The sequence below is a fragment of the Populus alba genome, chromosome 5 (assembly GCF_005239225.2).
Source record: "Populus alba chromosome 5, ASM523922v2, whole genome shotgun sequence".
NCBI classification, from domain to species: Eukaryota; Viridiplantae; Streptophyta; class Magnoliopsida; order Malpighiales; family Salicaceae; genus Populus; species Populus alba.
Window position 1 is genome coordinate 4,465,782 of NC_133288.1, and position 23,523 is coordinate 4,489,304.

Consider the following 23,523-nt stretch of genomic DNA (forward strand, 5'->3'; position numbering starts at 1 on the left):
AATCTTATCTTTTTTATGAAGAAGAGAGGCTGAAGAGTAATTTCACCTCTATAAATTAATATGGTATTTCAAGTTGTATTTCACTCAAAATAATATGTATTAGAATAATATAAAATATTAGAGGAATCACTATATCTAAGGGAAATGGGCCTAAGAAGGTTGTCTAGACCCGTTCATGTTGAGCTCGTGCAATAACTTATGTAGATTCCATTTAATAGGATTTTTTGAGCTTGTTAAATTTGTGTTTTTTTGATGTTTTGAGCCAATTAAATTTATATTTATTAGAAATGAGACTAAAAATTTGAAATTTTGCATTAGGATATTAAACATATATTTTTTTCATCTAATTTAAATCCATCTCCATTCTAATCAAAGATATATCATCTAAGTTAAAATCAGAGAATTCATAATAGTTTTATTTCTTAAATTGTGATTTAAGATTTCAATTTTTATTATTTAAAGAGATAAAGTATTATTGATAGTGTTTGGTTGCTGTCTCGAAATTAAAAAAAAAAAATAAAGATAGTGAAAACAAAGAAAATATATATTTATGTACTCCATGTTTTGAGATTTCAAAAATTGATTTTAAAATTGTTCTAGAGACATATTTATTTTATATTTTTATCTTTATATTTTTTAATTAGACATATTTTTTTATTATAGTTTTAAAATCTGACTCAAGGTTGACTCTAGACAAAGAATCATGGGTCAGGAAAATTGATCCTAAAAAAATTTCTTTTAAAAATAATATCAAGATGATTTCATATAAACCATAATTTAAAAAAAAAAAAAAATTAACAGGTTGAGGATTAAATTTTAATCATTTTAGCCCTAAATCAACCTAAGTTTTTTACTAGGAACAACCGAGTTACCATACAGACTCTGAATCAATCAATTCTTAGATTAACCGGTTTTTTAAATTTAAAGTTGGAGTGGATTTAAGGCGAGACACAGTATAATTTTGGATCGACTTGTTTTATATTCTCTTGGGTGGGTCTATTCACTATGCCTCCACTCCACTCCCACTCTCACTCACAGCACACGGCCCAAAATTTGGGCCCTTTGAGTTTTTCTTTCAAGAAAACAAAAGTGGGGCTCTAAGAAGGCGTTTGGCATTGCGGTGGAAAAATGTTTTTCAAAAAATTTGAATTTTTTTTTTGCTTTAAAATAATATGTTTTTGATGTTTTCAAATCATTTTGATGTGCTGATCTAAAAAATAATTTTTAAAAATTAAAAAAATATTATTGGCATCATAGTTTTAAAACCCGACCCGGGGCGGGTCGACCCGGCCGACCCGGGCATGGGACCGGTCCGGGTGAAGGCCAAAACCCGTTTGGGAATTGGCCCGGCCAGACCCGGTCGACCCGGTGGGTCGACCCGGGACCCGGTTGACCCGGCAAGACCCAGTCAACATCTAGCCCCAAACCCGTTGACTTTTATTTTTTTTTGTTTTTTTTTTTTTGCTAAAAACGACGTCGTTTTGATTTTTTTTAAAAAAAAATTAAAATTTTTTTTTGACCCAGCCGACCCGGCGACCCGGCCGAGACCCGGTGACCCGATCAAAACCCGGAACCCGGGCCTTGGACCGGGTCGACCACCGGGCCGGGTCTTAAAACTATGATTGGCATGCTTTTCTAAGTGAAAAACACTTTGAAAAGTAATAGCTACCACACTCTCAAACACGCTCTTAAGAGTAGGCTAAGTAGGTTTTGAGAAAAAAAAAAAAGTCCGATTAGTTAAATAATTTTTGTTTTTTTATATTGAAATTTATAAATAATTACTTTTTAGATTCTTATTTTATATAAGTTAAAATTACTAAGATCTGTTTTTTTTATTTATTTTACATACAAAAACCCATTTTACAACACTTTTAATTAAACATGTCTTTTAAACCCCCCCCCCTTTTTTAAATTCATAACTAAAAGTATTTTATTTAAATTTATTTTTAAAAAAAAAATTATAATCATAAAAGTTATCACAATATTATATTAAACCTATTCCAAGTTTGTTCATCAATATCCCATTTGAGACTCCATGCAAATGGTATTTACTACTTATAATAGTGGTTAGACTTGGCATGAAAACAAATTAAAAAAAGGACCCAAATTATTAAGCTATGAGATCAATTATTGGATAAACTAAAATTAATTATTTTTTATTAAAATAATATTATGTTTTTTTTTTTTAATGTTGATCTAGTCAAAGATAAATCAAGTTTGACTAAGTTAATATCTTATTTAATTTAATTAAAAATTTAACGCGAATTAAACTTTAATGGGGTCTTTTTTTAGTAAGATTAGGTTTCCATCTTACTAGATAAAATAAATACACATAAGAGGCGTGTGGTTTGTACCAATTGGACGAAAATCTAATTTGACTTAATCTATAAAGAACTCGTTCGGACATACATATTCGTCTTTCTCTATAAGCTTTTGCTTTAGTTGAAAAAAAAAAAAAAAACCCTTTAATTTATGCAACATTTTATTTAATTAGATAGAGCCACATCCTAAAATTATGACAAGAACCATCTTCTTTGGATGCCGCTTTATGAGTTACGCCACCTTTTTATCTGTAGTGAAGCCTCGAATCTCTTTAAAATGGAAAACCAGGGAACAATCATGCGTGTTCCATGGGAGCCAAAACATACAATGGAGACCCTGGATTTGCTTGCTTCCATCTATTCATCACACCCTACATCTCTTTTCCCTTTACAGCAAACGAAACTAGCGGTGATCACTGACTGGTAATCACAAGCCCACACAAGCTCTGTTTTTATTAAGAGAATCAATCTCGTGCCCTCATCCATCCTTTGCTAAAATATTTGTCTAAAATTTATTTTTGATATGTGGGTTGAGCAATTCAGGAAACAATTTTCTTTTTTTTGATGTTTAACAGGAGAAATAGCCATAGTTTTAAAACCCGGCCCGGCCCGGCGGGTCGACCCGGGACCCGGCCGACCCGGGCATGGGACCGGTCCGGGTGAAGGCCAAAACCCGTTTGGGAATTGGCCCGGCCAGACCCGGTCGACCCGGTGGGTCGACCCGGGACCCGGTGGGTCGACCCGGTTGACCCGGCAAGACCCGGTCAACATCTAGCCCCAAACCCGTTGACTTTTATTTTTTTTTGTTTTTTTTTTTTGCTAAAACGACGTCGTTTTGATTTTTTTTTAAAAAAATTAAAATTTTTTTTTGACCCAGCCGACCCGGCCGAGACCCGGTGACCCGATCAAAACCCGGAACCCGGGCCTTGGACCGGGTCGACCACCGGGCCGGGTCTTAAAACTATGGAAATAGCACACATACGTATTTTGGAAAAGAATAAAAATCATGTAGGCACGCAGAAAAGGAGATTCTAGCGAAAATGTGATGAGGAAGAATCGAATGATTCTCCATGATATGTGCTGCATTCATTTTCTGTTGCACAGATGTTATGGAGGATTTCAGCCATTTACCATTGGTTGTCGAACATCTTTAAAATGTATTTGGAATTTCTCATAAGAATATAGCTGTTAGAAAATTAAAGCCAACTGGAGTACTAGATTCTGCCGCTATAAATAGTTAAATACCCCACAGAGCTACTTCAGAACTCAAGAAACAGAGGAAAGTAATCAAAGAAAACAAAGTTTGTTGCGTCAAGAGAATAACGAGGAAGAATGGCAAGCACTGTTGGTCAGGTTATGCGAAGAATGGCAAGCACTGCTGGTCAGGTCATACGTTGTAAAGGTAATAGACAAACTGCCATTACAGAGCATGTTTCCTTCTGCCTTCTTAAATCTTGGAAATGAGATTGTTTTTGCGTGTTTGACAGTGCTAGATTCGTTTTTGTTTATGGAAAATCTTGTTTTCAACCAGACGGTGAGATCAAATTGTGTGGAGAATTAGAGAACTCGATCATAATTACTATTTTTTAAAAAAGAAGAAGAAGAAGAAGAAAACTGGATTATGAATTTGATTGATTTAACTGTAATTTTGTCCTTTAAAAATATGATACAATTTTTTTGAACTATGCTTTAATACGTCAATGTATTCCAATTTTTTTTTAATAAATGATTGAATGTTTGTATTGTAGCTGCTGTAGCATGGGAAGCTGGAAAGCCACTAGTGATAGAGGAAGTGGAGGTGGCACCACCTCAGGCTATGGAGGTTCGTTTGAAGATTCTCTTCACTTCTCTCTGCCATACTGATGTTTACTTCTGGGAAGCCAAGGTATGTGATTGCTACTTAACCATGCATGTGATCTTGTTTATGGGCTAGCGTTTCTAGTTGTGCTTGCAGAGATTGATACTATAACATTGGTTTTAAAATTGCAGGGGCAAACCCCATTATTTCCTCGCATATTTGGTCATGAAGCTGGAGCGTATGAATTTGAGCCATTAGTCATTGCTTGCTGAACTTGGATTATGCTTTTGTTTATTTTGATAGTGATGAATTGGGGTGACTAATTTGATAATTTTTGCTCACGTCTCCACTTTTCTTTTGGGGTGGTGTAGGATTGTTGAGAGTGTTGGTGACGGTGTGACAGACCTCAAGCCTGGTGACCATGTGCTTCCTGTCTTCACAGGAGAGTGTAAGGAATGCCGACATTGCAAATCAGAGGAGAGTAATATGTGTGATCTTCTTAGGATCAACACTGACAGGGGTGTGATGCTGAATGATGGCAAGTCTAGATTTTCAATTAGAGGGCAACCAATTTACCATTTTGTCGGTACCTCCACCTTCAGTGAGTACACCGTGGTTCACGCTGGCTGTGCTGCCAAGATCAATCCAGCTGCTCCACTTGACAAAGTATGTGTCCTCAGCTGTGGAATTTCTACAGGTTGGGTTAAAACAGCAATTCAATTGTTCTTATATGAATAAAGAATTTGTTACCTTCTTTAAATGAGGATTTGGTATTGTGCTGTAGGTCTTGGTGCCACTTTGAATGTTGCTAAGCCAAAGAAAGGCTCTTCTGTGGCCATTTTTGGACTGGGAGCCGTTGGCCTTGCTGTAAGTTTCTTTTCCAAAGCACTAAACTAGGGAATTTTTTCTATCCATTTCTGAATTCAGATGCTAGGCCGCTGCTTATGTTAAAACTGGTTCTATTATTTGACATGATCAGGCTGCAGAAGGGGCTCGGATTTCTGGCGCTTCAAGGATTATTGGTGTTGATTTGAATTCCAACAGATTTGAAGAAGGTAAACCAAACATTTAGTTCAATCCTATTCTTGTTTCATTTGCTTTTTGGGTTCTTTATCCATTCCTGGCTTAACTTGTTGGCTGCATTACTTAATTAATTATGTAGCAGACATATGGTGTATCTAAATCTACTCAATTACTGCAAAGACGTAAAAAAAACAGAGAGAGAGGGAGGATGAAAATGATGTTCATAATAGTAAACACACGATGTTGCACAGAGGACTTTAGCACTGTCAAGTAACTGAGATGCATATCATCGAGTATCTTTGCCGTTGTTCCTTGGTGATAGTGCTGACATATTCTAATAAGAAGTGCTTAATATGCTATCCAACAGCTGATTTCTGATGTTCATTTCTGTTGTTTCTCTCAACAGCCAAGAAGTTTGGTGTGACCGAGTTTGTAAATCCAAAAGATCATGACAAGCCTGTCCACGAGGTTTGTAAGAAGATAAATCATGTTCGTGGGAAAGGGTTCATGCAAACCTATTGCTTCAGCTCTAATTTTGATTTTTCTGTCTTTAGGTGATAGCTGAGATGACTAGTGGAGGAGTTGATCGAAGTGTTGAGTGCACAGGAAGTATCAGTGCCATGGTTTCCGCATTTGAATGCGTCCATGATGTAAGTTCCTGTGAAAACTGTTCTAGCCATTAGCCGATTGAGAAGAAATAAAAAACCGAAAGACATCAAAAACACCTAAATCTGTTTCACATTTTGGATTTCTTTGCAGGGTTGGGGTGTTGCTGTTCTAGTTGGCGTGCCGAACAAAGATGACGCTTTCAAAACCCATCCAATGAATATATTGAATGAGAGGACTCTCAAGGGTACTTTCTTTGGAAACTACAAGCCGCGCTCCGACCTTCCTTCAGTCGTAGAAAAATATATGAACAAGGTAACTTCAGTCCCCACTAATCAAATTCAGTTCCCAATCATCTCTCCACAGCCAGCAGAATTGTGGTTTCTATTAGTGTAGATCGGAAGCAAATCTGTATGTGAAGTTTCTCAAACTATCAGCTAGAATGATCTTTAACAGTGAATTGCTTTAATATAAAGAACATGAACATGAGCAATAAAGCAGCCATTCCTCCTCTGGTTTTGAAGCATTATATCACAACGCAAAACAGTCTGTTATCCTCGCTAGTTGTAATATGTGCAGGAGCTGGAGCTAGAGAAATTTATCACCCATGAAGTCCCCTTCTCTGAAATCAACAAGGCTTTTGAGTACATGCTCAGTGGAGCTAGCCTCAGGTGTATCATCCGGATGGATGCATAAGAATGGTCTGTTCTTAGTGTGAGACGAGCCAAGAAATTCAAGTTTCAGATTGCGAATTAAACAAGGCTGTTAGAACTTTACTTTCGCTTTTGATTTTCTTGTACAAGAACTGCCTATTTCTGGCATTAATAAATCATAGTCCGACTTGTATTTATCACTATATATTTCCAGCATGATAGTCCATTACTCTGGACACATTAAATCATAGATGAACATTGTTCTCAATGTTCATCTATTTCCTCGATCTAGTTGAAAAGGCTTCGAGGAAACAAAGATTCTCACTTGATATTCACTACAAACAATTGCCTGAAAGCCTCAAAAATCCATGCGAATTTGATTCAAATACTAATTTCAGAGTGCGTCCAACAATCCTGATGCAGAATCCTCCTCTTGCTCATGAGTAAAGACTCCTCTTTCCAAAACCCAGTCCTCTACCATAGCCTGAGAGTTTATTGCCTGGTCAGTAGGCACAAGATGTCCCGCCCCTAACACCAAGGCATGGCTCAAACTCCCCCACTTCTGGACATACCCAGCAAGCTCTCCGTTCACTTTCCATATCTTTCTTTCAGCCATCAAAAACTTCCCTATTCCCTCCCATTTCATTGTCTTAATCCAAGCTTCAGTGGAAACCACACCCACTCTCAAATCAAGATGCCCTTGATACAACAATACCTTGGTATTCTTTACCAAGAATTCCACCATGTACTTGACACTCTTCATCAGATCTTCATGCAATGCTTCCCTCACCAATTTACTACAGTGCTCAAAAACTATAGATTCATTTGCACCTAATGCCTTCTTCACCTCGACAGATTGCAAATACTCCGTAACCAACCTTGTCTCGTAAGGCATTCTCCTAGTAAAGTCATACATCGTAGCTAGCCCTGTCATGTTTTGCAATAAACTCAAGACCCGACTTCTTGCATTCGTTGCCGCACTCCAATTTCCCATTTTAACTAACTTAACTGCCTCCTTTTGACCTTCCTCTAATTCCCTCTTTTGTCTCTCATTGATAAAACCAGAAAAGTAAGCATTCACAGCATGAGTTCTCACCTGTGTCACAGGATCTGTTAACCCATTACCTATAGCAACACCTTTCAGATTCACTTGCTTTGACGCAGGCAGCTTCATATTCTTCTTCAAAATGTAATGTCCTATTGCAGGAACATACTTTCCTGCATAACTCTCACCAGTTATATAGATCGAACGAGTCTTGAACACTGGATCTGATTCAAGAAACTTAGTTATTGCAGAAAAGAGATGCTTAGCAACAGCGTTTTGATCTCTTGGTATCTCTTCATGCTTAGAAGCAATACTAAACCCAGTTCCTATAGGATTATCAAGGAAACTGAGGCCAAAAATGCGGTTCCAAGAGCCTAGATTGGGCTGAAGAGTAACGTTTTGTTCTTCGGAATCAGAAACAACACGATAAGGGCCCAGTTCGAGGAAGTTCCCAACCATGGACGAGCATCCAGGACCACCCTGAAGCCAGATGAGAAGTGGGGTTTGAGAGAGAGGTGAAGTTGGGTGTTGAGCTTCATAGAAAGTGTAGAAAATGGCTGAGTTGGTTATCGGGTTGACTGGGAGGTACCCAGATTTTGTAGGCAGTGCTTCATTGGGAAAACTAGAGTTTGAGGTAGGTAGGGTTGGTGTTGTGGCTGAAGAATGGTGGAGGAGGAGGAGGAGAAGGAAGGAGGAGGCTGATGCTGTTGACTCCATTCGTGTGAGACAAATGATTGAGTTGGTCCAGCCACTTTCTTATTTATTTAGAGGGTGTTTGGGAGTGTGGCTGTTGCTTTTCAAATAGCTTTTCGTGCTGAAAAGTATGCCAATAATATTTTTTTATTTTTTAAAAATTATTTTTGATATCAGCACATCAAAACGATCTAGAAAGTACAAACCGAACTCAATTTTAGCAAAAAAAAAAAAAAGTTTGAATTTTTTTGAAAAGCAGGTCACACCTCAATCCCAAACGGCCTCTTAGATAACGAGCGGGTCAAATCAACTTTTTTTAATGAAAAAAACAAAAGAGGCGTGGCTAATTTTATTTTTTTTAAGTAAACGGTGTAAAAATTAACTCAATCAATAATAATAAAATCAAATACGTACAAAATAAAACACTAATAAAAATAGTAAAATGTTTATTTAGATTAGAATAACTTAATATAAAATAACTCATAAAGAACAATTTTAAAAAATATATTAAATGATAAAATTAAAATTTAAAATTAAAAAAATTAATCAAACATAAAAAACACCCAAAAATTAAATACCAAGAGTACAGGCCTAAGTGACGTAGAGCACCTAGGCCTTAATAAATAAATAAAAAGGAGTGGGTCTGCCAACTCAAGCAAGTGGGCTTAAGCTTTGATTATTTGTTTTTAAAAGTAGTTTTTGTTTTAAAAGATAGTGCCTTGGTTTTAGTGATTAAATAGTCACTAAAAAATTCGAGGGAGAAGTATTTTAATCAAAAAATTTATTTTTTAATTTATTTTTTAAAAAATTAAAAAAAAACACCCTAAATAAGTTTGTTTATGCCTTCAAATAACAAAAAAAAAATCAATTTAAATTCAAAAACTTTCCAATGTTAGATTTATTTTCTTTAAATAATTTGATCGAATAAACATTTGACATTAAAGAGATAATTTGATCGAATATGAAAAAACATTTTAAAGAAACTTTTTTGATCGAATAACATTCCTTGACATTAAGATTAATTATTTTTATGGTCGAAATCAATATCAATCAATATTCTCTCTAGTACCGAAATTTGACAAGACTTTTTCTCATCTCTCAAACCAATGATTGAAATATAAAGAAAATAAAGTTTTGTACAAAATTAAAATACTTGAAATCTAGAGGGGCCAAAAAGTTATGATTTGGAAAGTAAAAGGACTAAAGTAAACATTTTGCGTCAACTTTGGAATTCTCACTTGAAAAAATAATAATTAGAGAATAAATAATGTTAGATTGAACGGTTAAATTGAAAAGAAAAATCAATTTCATAAAATAATTAAAGAATAAACCACCAAAGACAATGAGAACCAAACATATAAAAATAAAAAATTTTGATTAAAAGATGAGATTGAAAACAATTGAAAGTTTACAAATTAAAAAAAAAAAAAAACAAGGAACAAATGAGAAAACAAAATCAAGACCAAATTTAAAAAATCTAAAAACAAAAAGCCTAGATTGAATGATACAATTGAAAATAACAAAAAAAAAAACTTACAAAAAGACCAAAAACAAATATTAAACAATTAAAAGAATAAGAACTAATACTTAAATATACCTAATCAACAAGATTGCTCTAAAATTTTAAAATTTTTGTAAGTTTTTAAAAAAAATACCAGTGATAATTCGTCTATCAAAACCAAACACCCACCATCTTTTAAGGAAGAGAATGCTGAGAGAAATTAAATGACATGATAAAAGTAAATTTTTATTCTTTGTAATGATAGCGTATGCATTGCTGAAGTGATGAGGCTTCTCTTATGCACTTGATAGGGTTTTTTTAAATATTTTTTAATTATTATGAAAGACTAATTCACTCCTCAAAGCAACTTTTTATAAAAAAACAAAATTTAAATTTAAAAATATCCCCAAAAAAAAGCTTTATTAAATCTTAAAACTAAAGTTATTTTAGTAAATTCACAATACTAAAAAATATGGAATCTCAAAAAAACCCTTAGAGATTAACTATCTAATTTTTTTGCATTTAATAGTATTAAAAAAAAATCATTGTATCCCTAATCAAAACAATATGGACAAATGGATCACGTGGAGAATACCATTTTATCCCTAAGCTTAGTTTTCTATGCTTATTTGGTGAATGAAAAAATCTTCAATTTATTATTATAATTCACAGTGATATCTCTCTAGTTGTACAGTATTTTGTCTGCATGCTATATGTTTTTTGGTAATATGATTATGTTGTTTCAAATGAACTAATTTGATTCCCAATAAAGGCTGGCCTGAGTGGAAAATGTTCTGGTTGCTTAAGCAAGTGGTCTCTTGTTAATACAACAAATTTTCTTGGGAGAAGATCCCATCTCGATACCTGTTGATACCTTGAAGAATAACAATAAAAAAATACAACTAATTTGTTGTTTTTAATTAAATAGCAAGTTGTCTAGTGATAAAAATTTAAAATTAAAAAAATTATTTTTCTTATGATTTTATATTCGAACTATATAATTACTAATATGATAATTATTAGAAGCTTATATAATCATTAATTTCATAATTTATAGAATTAATTGAGGTGCGTATAATTTTATCCAGATATCAACATTAATAATAATAAAAAATAACCAATTTGATTAGGAGTTACAATGATAGAATGATTTTTTTATTCATGGAGGAAAGATTAGGATGGAAAGAGTCAAGGGGAAGATGAGTTCTTAAATCCAACTTCACTAGAAACTAACCCTTCTCCTTAAACAGATTGATTATTAATATATATGCTAGCGGGCATTGTGTGTGTGTGTGTATTCAATGCACAATGCCCACTAGCATATATATATATATGTCAACTCGCCGTTAACAAACCGCAAGATAAACTAAGAATAAATCACAAAACCACAACTGGAAATATAAAACCACCAAGTCTAAATAGAAATGAATCCCCGATGATGATGGAGGTTTCAAATTGAATTTAAAACTATGGAAATCTTACTATCTAACTATCATTTCTTAAAATCAAGTCCCTGGTTGCATATTACTAGGGAAAGCCAGGTTTCCTCACGCCTAGCATATAAATTATATTTTGAGTGTCAAAAACTATAGAGGACTTAATTGTAGTTAGCTCAAACCAGAATAAACAGAAACAGGGAATCAAGAGACCATGGAGCCGCATGTCCAATACAGAGGACACAACAAAACAGCAGAGATCGTTGATGGTTTTTCTCTTTAAAATACTTTAAATCAATGGTTGACCATAAGCATGACAGAGACACACATGCTTCTGCTACTATAAGAACCCACAGAGACAAACCTTTCTCTTCACAACACAAGAAACTTAAAGTTCGTTCAAGACAAGAAAGAATAATATGTCAAGCACTGCTGGTCAAGTCATTCGTTGCAAAGGTAACTGAGAAAAGCCACTTTACTTGGTTCTTGTTTTTAACATTTCTCGTTATCCTTTGTCACTTAAATAATGGGATGCGTGTAATCTTCTGTAGCTGCTGTGGCATGGGAAGCTGGAAAGCCATTAGTGATGGAGGAAGTGGAGGTGGCTCCACCACAAGCTATGGAGGTTCGTTTGAAGATCCTCTTCACTTCCCTCTGCCATACTGATGTTTACTTCTGGGAAGCCAAGGTGATTAGCACTTTCTATTATGATTTGTTTTTATAATCTGGGTGGTTCCTTCTTGTGTTCTTAGAGATTGATAATATAACTATCATGGTTAATTTGTCATGTTGCAGGGGCAAGCCCCATTGTTTCCTCGCATATTTGGCCACGAAGCAGGAGGGTATGGATTTGATCCATTAGTTCATTACTTTCTGTGCTGCTTCGATAAACTGATTTTATGTTGATAGTGAGGAATGGGGGAGACTAATTTGATATTTTCTTTTCTTGTAGGATTGTCGAAAGTGTTGGTGAGGGGGTGACAGATCTGAAACCCGGTGACCATGTGCTTCCTGTCTTCACAGGAGAGTGTAAAGAATGCCGACATTGCAAATCAGAGGAGAGTAATATGTGTGATCTTCTGAGGATCAACACTGACAGAGGTGTGATGTTGAATGATGGAAAGTCTAGATTTTCAATTAGAGGGCAGCCCATTTACCACTTTGTTGGTACCTCAACCTTTAGTGAGTACACTGTGGTTCATGTTGGCTGTCTTGCCAAGATCAATCCGGCTGCTCCTCTTGACAAAGTTTGTGTCCTCAGCTGTGGGATTTCTACAGGTTAGGGGCGAAATCCAATTCAATCTTTCTTCTATGGATGAAGTATTTGTAGCTTTCATGTAATAAAGATCTGTTTTTTTTTCTGACCTGTAGGTCTTGGTGCCACCTTGAACGTTGCCAAACCGAAGAAAGGCTCGTCAGTAGCCATTTTTGGACTAGGAGCTGTAGGCCTTGCAGTAAGTTTCTTTTCCATTACAAGATTAGCGAGCAATTTTCGTATTCAGAATGTGGATGCTGATGCAAAACTTGTTCGTGTTGTTTCTATATCACAGGCTGCTGAAGGGGCTCGAATTGCTGGTGCTTCAAGAATCATTGGTGTCGATTTGAATTCCAATAGGTTCAATGAAGGTGAGAGGATCAGCATTTACTGAGATCAAATTGCAATGCTTCCACTGCTGAGTGCTCCTCTAAAATTATACATTGACTGATATATATTGAGCACAGTCAAATAGCCTATAACATGAAACTGATAGAATTAAGTAGCTTGAGTGTTGATTCTTGGTAATAATGTTGCCCATTGAATCACGTTCTCTCTGTTGTATTTGTAACTGCTTTCTGATGCTCATTCTTGTTCTTTGCCAACAGCCAAGAAATTCGGTGTCACGGAGTTCGTAAACCCAAAAGATTATAAGAAGCCTGTTCAAGAGGTTAGTGAGACAGTGGATAATGTTTCGAGAAACAAGCGTGTATGGATCTCTCAGGTCTGTTCTAAATTTGATTCCATGTCTTCAGGTGATAGCTGAGATGACCAACGGAGGAGTTGATCGAAGTGTCGAGTGCACTGGAAGTATCAATGCCATGATTTCTGCCTTTGAATGTGTCCATGATGTAATTTCCGATGAATTCTTTTCAGTCATTGAATCGAAAGTCAAGAGGAGAATCACCGAGTTAACATGCTTAACTTTCTTGACGTTTTGCTTGCTCTGCAGGGATGGGGTGTTGCTGTACTTGTTGGTGTGCCCAACAAAGATGATTCTTTCAAAACCCATCCAGTGAATTTCCTGAATGAGAAGACTCTCAAGGGTACCTTCTTTGGCAACTACAAACCGCGCTCCGACATTCCTTCAGTGGTTGAAAAGTATATGAACAAGGTATATCTGAGCTCCCATTAATCTCACTCGGTATGCAGTATACGAATCTGTTTCTGTACATGTAGTAGAATCATGGTTCCTGTGAGATTTCTTCGTGGAAATTTGAAGGTAAAATTGGTCAAAACATCAACTAAAATGATCGAAATTGATTACTGGGGATAGCTCTGGCTGCTACTATCTAAATGTATATACCAATGGTTTTGTAAATGTGAGAGTAGGTTCCACCACACTACCAAACACAGGCTCAACACCATAGCTTGGATCTTGAAACTCTTGTGTGAAGAAACAAAACAGTAGCTATTCCTTTATTCAGTTTTGATGCAATCAATTGTTAACCTCAGCAGTTGTGGTGTTACAGGAGCTTGAGCTGGAGAAATTCATCACCCATGAGGTCCCTTTCTCAGAAATCAACAAGGCTTTTGACTACATGCTTAGTGGAGAAGGTCTCAGGTGTATCATCCGCATGGAAGAGTAAAAGAAGACTGGTTTGTCCGTCTGAATGTGGGAAGAAAACAATAAAATCATGTTTGGGATTGTTAAATTTTGAACAAAGTTGGTGATGTTTTAGTTTCTTTCAGTAAATTTCTTGTTTTGTAAATGGCACATTAGCTTCCCAGTTCAGGCATGTACAGATAAATCAAAGCTTCAAGTGTTTTTCTAATTCTGTCTCTGCATATATCCAAATGCAGAATAATCACACGTCCTGTACGTCTTCGTTTTTCCATTTATCCACGTAGTTTTTGCAGTCTTCCTGAGCTTGATAAGAACATTTATGCAGAGCAGCGAACTGGGTATGTTTCTCAAAATCATTCAGGTATTGTGCTTAACAAAGATGTTTATGGGCTAAAACAAGTTTCAAGAGCTTGTTGATATGCTGCTTCTAATTTTGATCCAAACTTGTTTGTCAAGGCTTGTCCTTTGGCATGTGAACGACAATGATTGCGAAAGCTCTTTAACAAACACTAAAAGGTGTAGATATATAATAATGTGGCAAGATCAATGTTCATTCTCTCACATTTCAATTTAGATTTTTGGTGGTATTAGGAACCTTTCAAAATATAATTATAACTTTATTATTACAAATATAATAAATTGTGAAAACCAAGTTGAATCTAAGAAAAATTTTGTTTAAACTTCTTACAATATACTAAAATAAAATAAAATAAAAGAATGGGGGATTTGAATAAAAAAATTAAAAAAATAAAATTTTAAAAATTAAAATAATAAATTAATATGTCGTTATTTGAAAATATAAAAATTTATTCTAAAAATACGCTGAAAACATATTTTAGGTAAAGTTTAGTCACTATCTTATAATAAAAAAGACAGAAATAATAAAAATAAAGAACATATCACTTATATAATTTTTGTTTTGAAAGTATAAAATTCATTCTAAAAATATATCGAAAATATGTTTATTTTTTATTTTTTATTTCTACCAATCAATTAAATATGTTTATATCTCACAATTTTTATTTTTTTTATCCTCGAAACAGTAATCAATTGAAACAATATTAATTGAAAACATGGTAGAAATTCTTAATATTTATTCTATAAAAATAAGAAGAAGAAAAAAAGACTTCAATATTCGAATCACAAATTACAACAAAAAAAAAAATGCATATGATAAATAAAATCCCATCTGCAGAATTTCTGAGAAAATTATGGGCCGAGGTCCAAAATCACCTCAACTGGGCTCAGGTTCAAATATAAGAAAATAAAAAACAAATCATCAAATATTCTTTTGTTATAGTACACGTGTCAGATATGAAGGAAGCTTCTACATATCTAACAAAAACAAACGGCACCCAACCATGTTGGCGACATCGCTGCCATCACCAACAACTTTCACTCTCTCTTCACTTATTCAAACCTTCAAAAAGACCAAAACAACCCCAGTTCACTGCTCCTCTCCGCCACCGCCACCATCACCATCATTCATGGACCCGCAACCAAAACGCGTAGCCGTCTGCGGCGGTGGCGTAATCGGGGTTTGCACGGCGTATTTCCTTGCCAAGAAGGGAGCCGCCGTCACGCTAATTGAGAAATCATCCGTCGCTTGCGCCGCATCAGGAAAGTCCGGAGGATTCCTCGCCTTAGATTGGTGCGACGGCGGGCCTCTATCTTCTCTTGCCCGTGCCAGCTTCAATCTTCACCGTTCACTTGCTGAAGAACTTAACGGCACTGAATCCTACGGCTACCGTCCACTCACTACCCTAAGCCTCACAATCACCGAATCAGGAAAACAGGGTCAATCCTCGCGTGTTCAAAATTTGCCTTCTTGGGTTGATGGGCCTGCCCGAGACCTTAGGGCCATTGGGTCAACTGAAACAACGGCGCAAGTCCACCCCCAGATGTTCACAAAAACTCTTTTATCAAAAGCGGTGGAGAAATACGGAGTGGAAGTGGTGATAGGGAAAGTGGAGAGTGTTGGGGTTGAGGGAGGGCGAGTAGACTCAGTGGTGCTTGAAGGGGGGCGAGTTATTGAGTCAGACTCAGTTGTTTTGGCACTTGGGCCATGGTCTGGGAAGTTTGAGATGCTGAGTTCTTTGTTTAGAGTTTATGGGCTTAGAGCCCATAGTATTGTTTTGGAGCCTAAAGAGCCTGATGCCATAACCCCTCATGCTCTTTTTCTGAGTTATTATCCGGCCCAAGGTGGAAAGCCCATGGACCCTGAAGTGTATCCTCGGCCCTCAGGTATTTTTCTTACTCCATTTTAACTTCTTATGTTTTTTGGGGAATAATAAATGATGCCAGTTAGCAGTAAAATAAATGACTTGAATGATAGGGGAGGTGTACTTGTGCGGAATGTCATCCGAGGTTGAGGTGCCGGAGGATCCAGAGCAGATAGTGGGCGACCCAGAGTCATTAGAGGTGCTAAAGAGAGTAGCCAGTACGGTGTCGAGCCATTTGGTAGAAGGAGAGGCACGGTTGAAGGCGGAGCAAGCATGCTTCTTGCCATGCACTGACGATAGTGTTCCCGTAATCGGGGAGATTCCCGGGGTAAAGGGCTGTTATGTTGCCACTGGGCACAACTGTTGGGGTATTTTAAACGGTCCGGCTACTGGGGCTGCAATGGCTGAGCTTATAGTAGATGGGCAGTCCACCATTGTTGATCTTGCTGGGTTTAGTCCTGCCAGATTTGTTGGTCGTAGAAGAAAGAGCTAGCTGGTATTTTTGTACAGAAACTGTGATGAAAGTGTACGCATCGTTTCCAATTAAAGATCTTTGTTTGTTCTGTATGGTGAACATCTTCAAATAGCCTTCCTTCCTCATCTATAACAAGTTGGTGAAAACCCCTCTCCTTGTTTGTCCTTCTCGAGGTGGAGAACAGAAGTGAACTTTTCGCCCAAAGTGTAAACAGCCGCCTAGTTCCCTGTCTTTTCATTTTGCCCATTCATAACAAATTTAACAAATTAGATATTAATGCATTTGAAAAAAAATAAAAATATATATATATATATAGAGTGTTTGAGGATGAAAACAACACTACATTTGTCTGTGCTCAGCTGCCTGTCAGAAAAATGTTAAGAGAATAAAGGTTTTTTTTTACAGTATCATTATATCAAATCAATCTTTTGATTTGAAATTAAATTATTTTCTATTATCTTGACATCATTTAATTGATTAGATTTGTTAAGGTTTAAAATTAAATTCCTTTCTAGTTATCTTGACATAATTTAATTGATTAGATTAGATAGGTCAAAAAAATATTTAAAGATTAAATGAAAAAATAAATAAATGAAATTGATTAAAAAAAACATTTTGATTGAACTTTTCATGTAGCCTTGGTTTAAAAATAATTTATTAGGGAGTTGTTCTAAATTGACTTTAGTTGATTTTGTCAGTTTAAAAATAACTTGATTGATTGGTAAAAGAGTTTATAGAAGAAATTGATAAAAAAAAAAAAATATTGATAAAAAAAAATTATATCCAACTTTTTACTTAACTTGAGTTTAAAATTAAATTGTATAGTAGTTATTCTAATGTGATTCAGGCAACTTTAAAAATTCAAAAACAATTCAAACAACTATATTTTTATATTCAAAAACAATTTTGGTCAAGCAACAACAATAGCGCATAAAATAACCTAGTTATATTCTAGAGGTGTTAAAACTAAACAGTCTATCTATAAAGTTTGCATTATTTAATCCGGCCCAACATATCAAATTTAGATATTGTAAATATTACAAATGACAGAAGTTTAAAAAACTTTTAAAAATGATATAATGGGTCGGGTGGTAAATTGAGATTTTTGAAACCTAGTACCTGATTCAACTTGTATACCATATATTCTTTTTATCTTTATATTTGATAGTTTATGAATTGAGTTTTTTTTTTTTTAATTTATTTAAAAATATCTCGACCTTAAAGTTTTTGATATGAGCTTCTATTAGATTTCTTTAACGTAACAAAAAAAATAATTCTCTTTTGCTTAATGGAATAAAGAGGCAACTAAAATTTAATAGTGATGCAATATATAGAAATTAGACCTAACATTGAGGATGTTATGGTATATACAATCCATGCTATATACCTAATTCTAAATGTGAACCTTTGAAAATTCACAATACGAGCTCAACCCATGAATATATGTAATATCCATAAGAAAAATAGTTTAGCCCAATTTATTCAACTCACTCTAGTCCCTGAAAAAATTGAATAGGTTAGGTTTATAATTTGTAAAATATCAAAAGTTACATTATATACAATTATGGATCCAAACTTAACCCAACTATATCCACAAACATCGATATTAATAGCAAAAACATCATAACAACATTTTTAAAAAAAAAAATAGTTTTTTTTTTAATTTTATCCTTTAACATCAGAATTATTAAGGATTGAGATTTATAATTTATAATTTATCTTAGTTTATTTTCTTTGAGGTTATACTTATCTCATGACTTGAAGTATGAGTTTTGTGAGTTAACTCGGATGATTCAAGCGTTTATGAGTCTATTTTTGTAATTGAGTTAATTTTTTTTTAAAAAATTATTCTTCAATATTTATGTTAATTAAGAATTAAGCTTCATAACTTATTTCGTTTAGCTTTTTACAAGGTTATGTTAATTTCATGATCTGAGTTATGAGTTAACCTAGTTGATTCAGGTTTTTCTGGGTTTTTTTTTTTAATTGATTTTTTTTTCAATTTTATCCTCTAATATTTGGGTTAATTAAGAATTAATCCTTATAATCTATTTTATTTTTTTTAAGAGGTTATCCTAGTCTTACTGAGTTAAAGGCTTGGCAGATTGACTTTTTTTTTTGTTCTTTTTTTTACCGAATTTTTTAAATTCATCATTCAACATTTGATTAATTGAAAATTAAGCTTCATAATTTGTTCTAATTTGCTTTCCATTAGGTTATCTTGGTCTCATGATGTAAGTTTGATAGGTTAATCCTAGTTGACTTAGGTTTTTTTTTGTTATTTTTTATATTTATATTTCCATTTCATTCTTTAACATTGAGTTATTTGATAATTGGACTTCAATATGTTTTTTTATTTTCTTTCTAAGAGGTTATCACTATCTAATGATCCAATCCATGAATTTTTCATGTTAACTTGGGTTGATCTGGATTAATCTAATATGTTATTATCTTAATATATATTTTTAGAAAAGATATCGTCTTAATTTTTTTTTAAAACAAACTATGTTTTTCTCTAGTTGTTCAGGTTACTTTTAAACTTGCCAAGTAAACAATGTAACATCAGATTAATCCTTGATTTAAATTTTTTTCTTTCTTGAAAACACATAAGCAATACTTGAATTTATTTTTAAAATTGATTTGACTTGCAACTTAGAAGGGGTACATAATATAGTAATAGAAAACAATAACAGACATGTTTTTTAATGTATATGTTCATTGTTCACTCTTTTGCATTTTACTATGTACTCACTATTCAAATTTTTATTTTATTTTCATTTAGATCCCCAAACCTTTTTTTATGTGATTATATTTTTTTGGCCAAAATAAAGAAAAATTGGATCAAATTTGTTGACTAACAAAAAAATTAAAAAACAAGAGATAAAATTGGAAAAAACACCACAAATGGGTGATGGTTTCAAAGTTATAAAAAAGATTACTTAAGTCCTCAAACTTCACATATTATACGTATTTGTTTCATTAATATCTTCTCAATTTAATTTTGGTACAAAAGTCCATTTTTGTTTTTTTTTTTTTGTTCTTGGTTTAGGAGAGAGAGAGAGAGAGAGAGAGAGAGAGAGTGATTGTTAGATTCCAACGGTAAAGAGAGAAAAATGTTATTGTTACCGATTTTAGTTATTAAAATGATCAATTTTTATGTCAAATGATTTGATTTGATTTGATGAAAATAGTTCAAATTAAGTTTTTTTTTCCTTAAAAGTGCCTAAAAAACATATTTGAACTCAAGAAATTTTTTAATTTCAAGTTGATTTTGAGATGGTTTTTTTTATGTTTTTTGGGGTCATATATTGATTTATTAAAAAGTCTAGGGTATTTTCTAAGTATTTTAGGTCAATTTTGATATAAAAGTTTATTTTTATTGCTTATTAGTTATGATTGGAGAGAGAGAGAGATTGTTAGATTCTAACGGCAAAGGCGTGTATTGCAAAGTTAAATATTTAGATTTTTTATTTTTTTATTTTCATCTTCATTCATTGTTAATAATTTTTTTTTATTAATATACATAATTCTCAATTTATTTTATTATATATAAAAATAAATTTTTTATTTACACTTAATTTTTTTTTTATGTATAAAAATATGTTGATAAAGCTTCTATATACAACTGTTTTTTTTTAAATATATTATCTGCAGCCAAAAACGGGTAAAATAAATGGTATATTCTATAAGCTGAGAGCCTGAAACTTAACCACCGCATCTCTTCAACTTCTTTCTCCTTCGCGCCATTTCATGACTCGACCGTTAAACATTCAAAAGCCAAGTTCCAATGACATACAAAACAGCTTACCACCTCTCGATTCTACTAAGAAACTGCGCCAGTCACTCTTTAATCTATCAAGCCAAACAAATCAATGTCCAAATCCTTTTAAGTAACTACCTCGGCAACGTTACCCTTCAAACTGATCTCTTGTTAGCCTACTCGAAATCTGGGTTACTTCAAGAAGCCCGTAAAGTGTTTGATAGAATGCATGAAAGAAACATGCACTCGTGGAATATTATGATGTCATCGTATGCGCAGAATTATTGTTACTCTGATGCTATTTGTATCTTTGATGAGTTTTTGAAAATGGGTTTTCGACCGGATCACTATACGTTGCCTCCACTGTTTAAGGCAGTAGCTGGAGTGGGAGATTGTTATTTGGGGTTTGTGCTTCATGGTTGGGTGATTAGACTTGGTTTTGAGGGATATGTTGTTGTGGGAAGTTCTGTTCTGGATTTTTACCTGAAAGGTGGGAAATTGGTTGAGGCGAAGCGAGTGTTTTCTAATATGTTGTTGAGGGATTGTGGTGTTTGGAATTTGATGATCTCTGGGTTTGGGAGGGCAGGGTTTTATGTGGAGGCTTTGAGTTTGGTTAGGAATATGGTTGAGGAAGGGGTAAAGTTGGATGCTTTGGTGGTACCGAGTATTTTGAATGCTTGTGGAGGGGAAGGTGACTTGATGAAAGGGAAGGAAATTCATGGGCGAGTAGTGAAGAGTACTTTGTTCAATGTGGATGTTGTGATTAGTAACTCGTTGATTGATATGTATGCCAAATGTGGGTGCTTGAATGATTCAGAAAAGGTATTCAGGAACTTGCGCAGATTGAATGTTGTTACATGGACCACAATGATATCCTGTTATGGGGTTCATGGGAGAGCAGAGGAATCTCTGGAAGTTTTTAAGAAAATGAAAGGTTTTGGATTTAAACCTAACCCTGTCACACTAACTGCAGTTTTGGCTAGTTGCAGCCATTCAGGTCTAATTGATGTAGGCCGGAGGATCTTTTATTCAATGCAATCAGATTATGGGTTTGAACCCACTCTAGAGCACTATGCTTGTATGGTGGATCTCTTAGGTCGTTTAGGCTATCTCGAGGAAGCTCTTGGATTAGTACAGGGAATGAAGTTAGAAGCAACTGCAAGTGTCTGGGGTGCGCTACTGGGTGGTTGTGTGATGCACAAGAATGTCAATATTGGTGAAATAGCAGCTCATCGTCTTTTTGAACTGGAACCAAGTAACCCCGGAAACTATATAGGCTTGTGTTATATTTACAAATCTCATGGTATTTCAGATGGTATAACGACAACCAGGGCAAAGATGAGAGAATTGGGTTTGGCTAAAACTCCTGGTTGTAGCTGGATAACAATAGCAGGAACAGTTCACAAATTCTACCAAGGATGTCATTCTCATCCATTGACAAAAGTGACGTGTGAAATTTTAGATAGAATGATCAAGTTGCTAATGTTGCCTGGTGATTTTGAACTGGAAATCCATGTTATTAATATTTCATCATGCTCCCTTTCATAAAATTTTGTAATATCACACTCACTGGATGATTTATTGTGCCACAGGCATTGCAGTTGATCAGGTCATTTGTTTTTCTTTCCTTGTTCAGACATATGGCATGGTATAACTAGCTTAGAAGGAAAAGCTTGGACTACCCTGTCCTTGAAATCTAAGTACATTTAGGTTTCGCATCCTAACTGACAACTGTTCATTGCTTGTTGAGTGCAATTAAACTGGTATGGCCACCATCCTTTAAGATCAGATTTTCCAGTTTTATTTTTTAGTATTTTCAATTTGTGGCTTAGCATCCTAACTATCATTAAGTAACAAAAGGCAGTATTCCGATTCCATCCCAGCGAATGGTTGACGACAATTATGATAATGCTATAGAAGGGGGTTTGAGTAAAATGATAATGCTCATTATGAGCATGGTACCTTTTGCAGCTTCTCTCAAGGAAAGTGCTTTAAGGTAATAATATTTTTGCTTTAACATAATCAATTATTTACCCTATACTCTGAAAGATCAATTATGGTAATACCAGATGAAGATTCATTTACATTTAACACAAGTTTCAAACCTTCTCCCCTCTCAAAACCAAAAAACCTTTCATTTGAAAAGATATTTTGATATGGTTAGTATGTCAATATGACATGGTCATAGCCTAAACTTTCACATACAAGGTTGTAGACCTCATATCAATCCTCAATGAGCAGTGGAAGACCATTTGTAACCAGGTAGTAAACTTACCCAAGTGGAGGTAATGTCTAGAACTTTCCCTTAGGATGTTCCCCGTGTAATATCATTACGCAAGCCTAACATGCATGTCAAATCAATTTATTTTTTAGTATTTTCAATTTGTGGCTTAGCTTCATAACTATCATTTAGTAACCAAAGGCAATATTCTGATGTCATCCCAGACTTGACACCAGTCCCTATAATTATAATGGTTGATGACAATTATGATAATGCTACAGGAGTGGGTTTGAGTAAAATGATGATGCTCATTATGAGCACGGTACCTTTTGTAGCCAATATCATGGACCCCCCTTGTTTAAACGTCAGTTAAATACTTGATGTTTTTTAAAGTGAAAATAGTTTCTGATATGAGAGGACATGTTTTTCTGTAGCTAGTATCAGATGCTATAACAGTATTATCATGTAAAGCCTCAAAGTGTACGCTTGTTGTTCTCTGTTTAATTCGATGTTGCATGATCACTCACTTAAATTAGGATTTTAATGGGGTAGATGAGTGTCCAGTTTGCGATAATGTCAATATTTTATTGGAGATTTAATGCCATAGTGCTAATTCTGATTTTAATTTCTTGGTGTGGTTCGGATTTCTAATATGAATGAGCATGACCTTACTGTCCAACAAGCTTTACTTTTTATTAAAACAGAAGTATCGACAACTTTGAAAAAGAATTAAGAAATTTTTCATGTATTATCCCAGTAGGGATATTGTTGATGGTGAGGAATATACGATTACATTGCCACTTATTTCATTCGCTCGTGTTTCAATCAGACCTTGTGCTCGAGATGCTGCTGATTGGACCGAGAAGAGGATGTTGCTATATCAGAATCCAGGGGATGATCATGTGCCAATTTAATGTGCGAACCTTCAGCCAGTTTTTCATTTTTCT

The 23,523-nt window shown here is 34.5% G+C and overlaps 5 protein-coding genes across 5 annotated transcripts; 4 read left to right on the top strand and 1 right to left on the bottom strand.

Moving 5' to 3' along the window:
• The first annotated feature begins 3,314 nt into the window (after positions 1–3,314).
• Positions 3,315–6,604, top strand: LOC118032318 (alcohol dehydrogenase-like). Its single transcript, XM_035037001.2, has 10 exons — positions 3,315–3,723; positions 4,070–4,206; positions 4,311–4,357; positions 4,491–4,816; positions 4,904–4,986; positions 5,099–5,174; positions 5,549–5,610; positions 5,697–5,792; positions 5,902–6,063; positions 6,328–6,604. The coding sequence occupies exons 1-10, from the start codon at positions 3,654–3,656 to the stop codon at positions 6,442–6,444; spliced, it is 1,176 nt and encodes a 391-aa protein (XP_034892892.1). The 5' UTR covers positions 3,315–3,653; the 3' UTR covers positions 6,445–6,604.
• Positions 6,605–6,709: 105 nt separating this feature from the next.
• Positions 6,710–8,170, bottom strand: LOC118032310 (serine carboxypeptidase-like 50). The gene has a single exon (XM_035036991.2). It carries the CDS (start codon positions 8,161–8,163, stop codon positions 6,796–6,798), a length of 1,368 nt encoding a protein of 455 aa, XP_034892882.1. The 5' UTR covers positions 8,164–8,170; the 3' UTR covers positions 6,710–6,795.
• A 3,204-nt stretch (positions 8,171–11,374) lies between these two features.
• On the top strand, positions 11,375–14,193 carry LOC118032329 (alcohol dehydrogenase). Its single transcript, XM_035037015.2, has 10 exons — positions 11,375–11,532; positions 11,628–11,764; positions 11,872–11,918; positions 12,029–12,354; positions 12,448–12,530; positions 12,627–12,702; positions 12,940–13,001; positions 13,087–13,182; positions 13,284–13,445; positions 13,804–14,193. The coding sequence occupies exons 1-10, from the start codon at positions 11,496–11,498 to the stop codon at positions 13,918–13,920; spliced, it is 1,143 nt and encodes a 380-aa protein (XP_034892906.1). The 5' UTR covers positions 11,375–11,495; the 3' UTR covers positions 13,921–14,193.
• Positions 14,194–15,195: 1,002 nt separating this feature from the next.
• On the top strand, positions 15,196–16,687 carry LOC118032343 (D-amino-acid oxidase). The gene is made up of 2 exons (XM_035037028.2): positions 15,196–16,142; positions 16,234–16,687. The coding sequence occupies exons 1-2, from the start codon at positions 15,260–15,262 to the stop codon at positions 16,611–16,613; spliced, it is 1,263 nt and encodes a 420-aa protein (XP_034892919.1). The 5' UTR covers positions 15,196–15,259; the 3' UTR covers positions 16,614–16,687.
• A 3,929-nt stretch (positions 16,688–20,616) lies between these two features.
• Positions 20,617–22,350, top strand: LOC118031835 (putative pentatricopeptide repeat-containing protein At3g23330). The gene is made up of 3 exons (XM_035036333.1): positions 20,617–21,847; positions 21,948–22,003; positions 22,327–22,350. The coding sequence occupies exons 1-3, from the start codon at positions 20,617–20,619 to the stop codon at positions 22,348–22,350; spliced, it is 1,311 nt and encodes a 436-aa protein (XP_034892224.1).
• Positions 22,351–23,523: the final 1,173 nt, after the last annotated feature.

What these genes read in the sequence shown, in the direction of transcription:
- LOC118031835 (XM_035036333.1), top strand. Translation starts at nt 20,617, where the DNA reads ATGTCATCGTATGCGCAGAATTATTGTTACTCTGATGCTATTTGTATC. An exon ending in CAAGTTGCTAATGTTGCCTG is followed by an intron (nt 21,848 to 21,947) that starts GTGATTTTGAAC and finishes ATTGTGCCACAG; the next exon opens with GCATTGCAGTTGATCAGGTC. An exon ending in TTGTTCAGACATATGGCATG is followed by an intron (nt 22,004 to 22,326) that starts GTATAACTAGCT and finishes TACCTTTTGCAG; the next exon opens with CTTCTCTCAAGGAAAGTGCT.
- LOC118032318 (XM_035037001.2), top strand. Translation starts at nt 3,654, where the DNA reads ATGGCAAGCACTGTTGGTCAGGTTATGCGAAGAATGGCAAGCACTGCT. An exon ending in TTCCAACAGATTTGAAGAAG is followed by an intron (nt 5,175 to 5,548) that starts GTAAACCAAACA and finishes TTCTCTCAACAG; the next exon opens with CCAAGAAGTTTGGTGTGACC. An exon ending in ATGACAAGCCTGTCCACGAG is followed by an intron (nt 5,611 to 5,696) that starts GTTTGTAAGAAG and finishes TTCTGTCTTTAG; the next exon opens with GTGATAGCTGAGATGACTAG.
- LOC118032329 (XM_035037015.2), top strand. Translation starts at nt 11,496, where the DNA reads ATGTCAAGCACTGCTGGTCAAGTCATTCGTTGCAAAG. An exon ending in TTTACTTCTGGGAAGCCAAG is followed by an intron (nt 11,765 to 11,871) that starts GTGATTAGCACT and finishes GTCATGTTGCAG; the next exon opens with GGGCAAGCCCCATTGTTTCC. An exon ending in CCTTTGAATGTGTCCATGAT is followed by an intron (nt 13,183 to 13,283) that starts GTAATTTCCGAT and finishes CTTGCTCTGCAG; the next exon opens with GGATGGGGTGTTGCTGTACT.
- LOC118032343 (XM_035037028.2), top strand. Translation starts at nt 15,260, where the DNA reads ATGTTGGCGACATCGCTGCCATCACCAACAACTTTCACTCTCTCTTCA. An exon ending in AGTGTATCCTCGGCCCTCAG is followed by an intron (nt 16,143 to 16,233) that starts GTATTTTTCTTA and finishes CTTGAATGATAG; the next exon opens with GGGAGGTGTACTTGTGCGGA.
- LOC118032310 (XM_035036991.2), bottom strand. Translation starts at nt 8,163, where the DNA reads ATGGAGTCAACAGCATCAGCCTCCTCCTTCCTTCTCCTCCTCCTCCTC.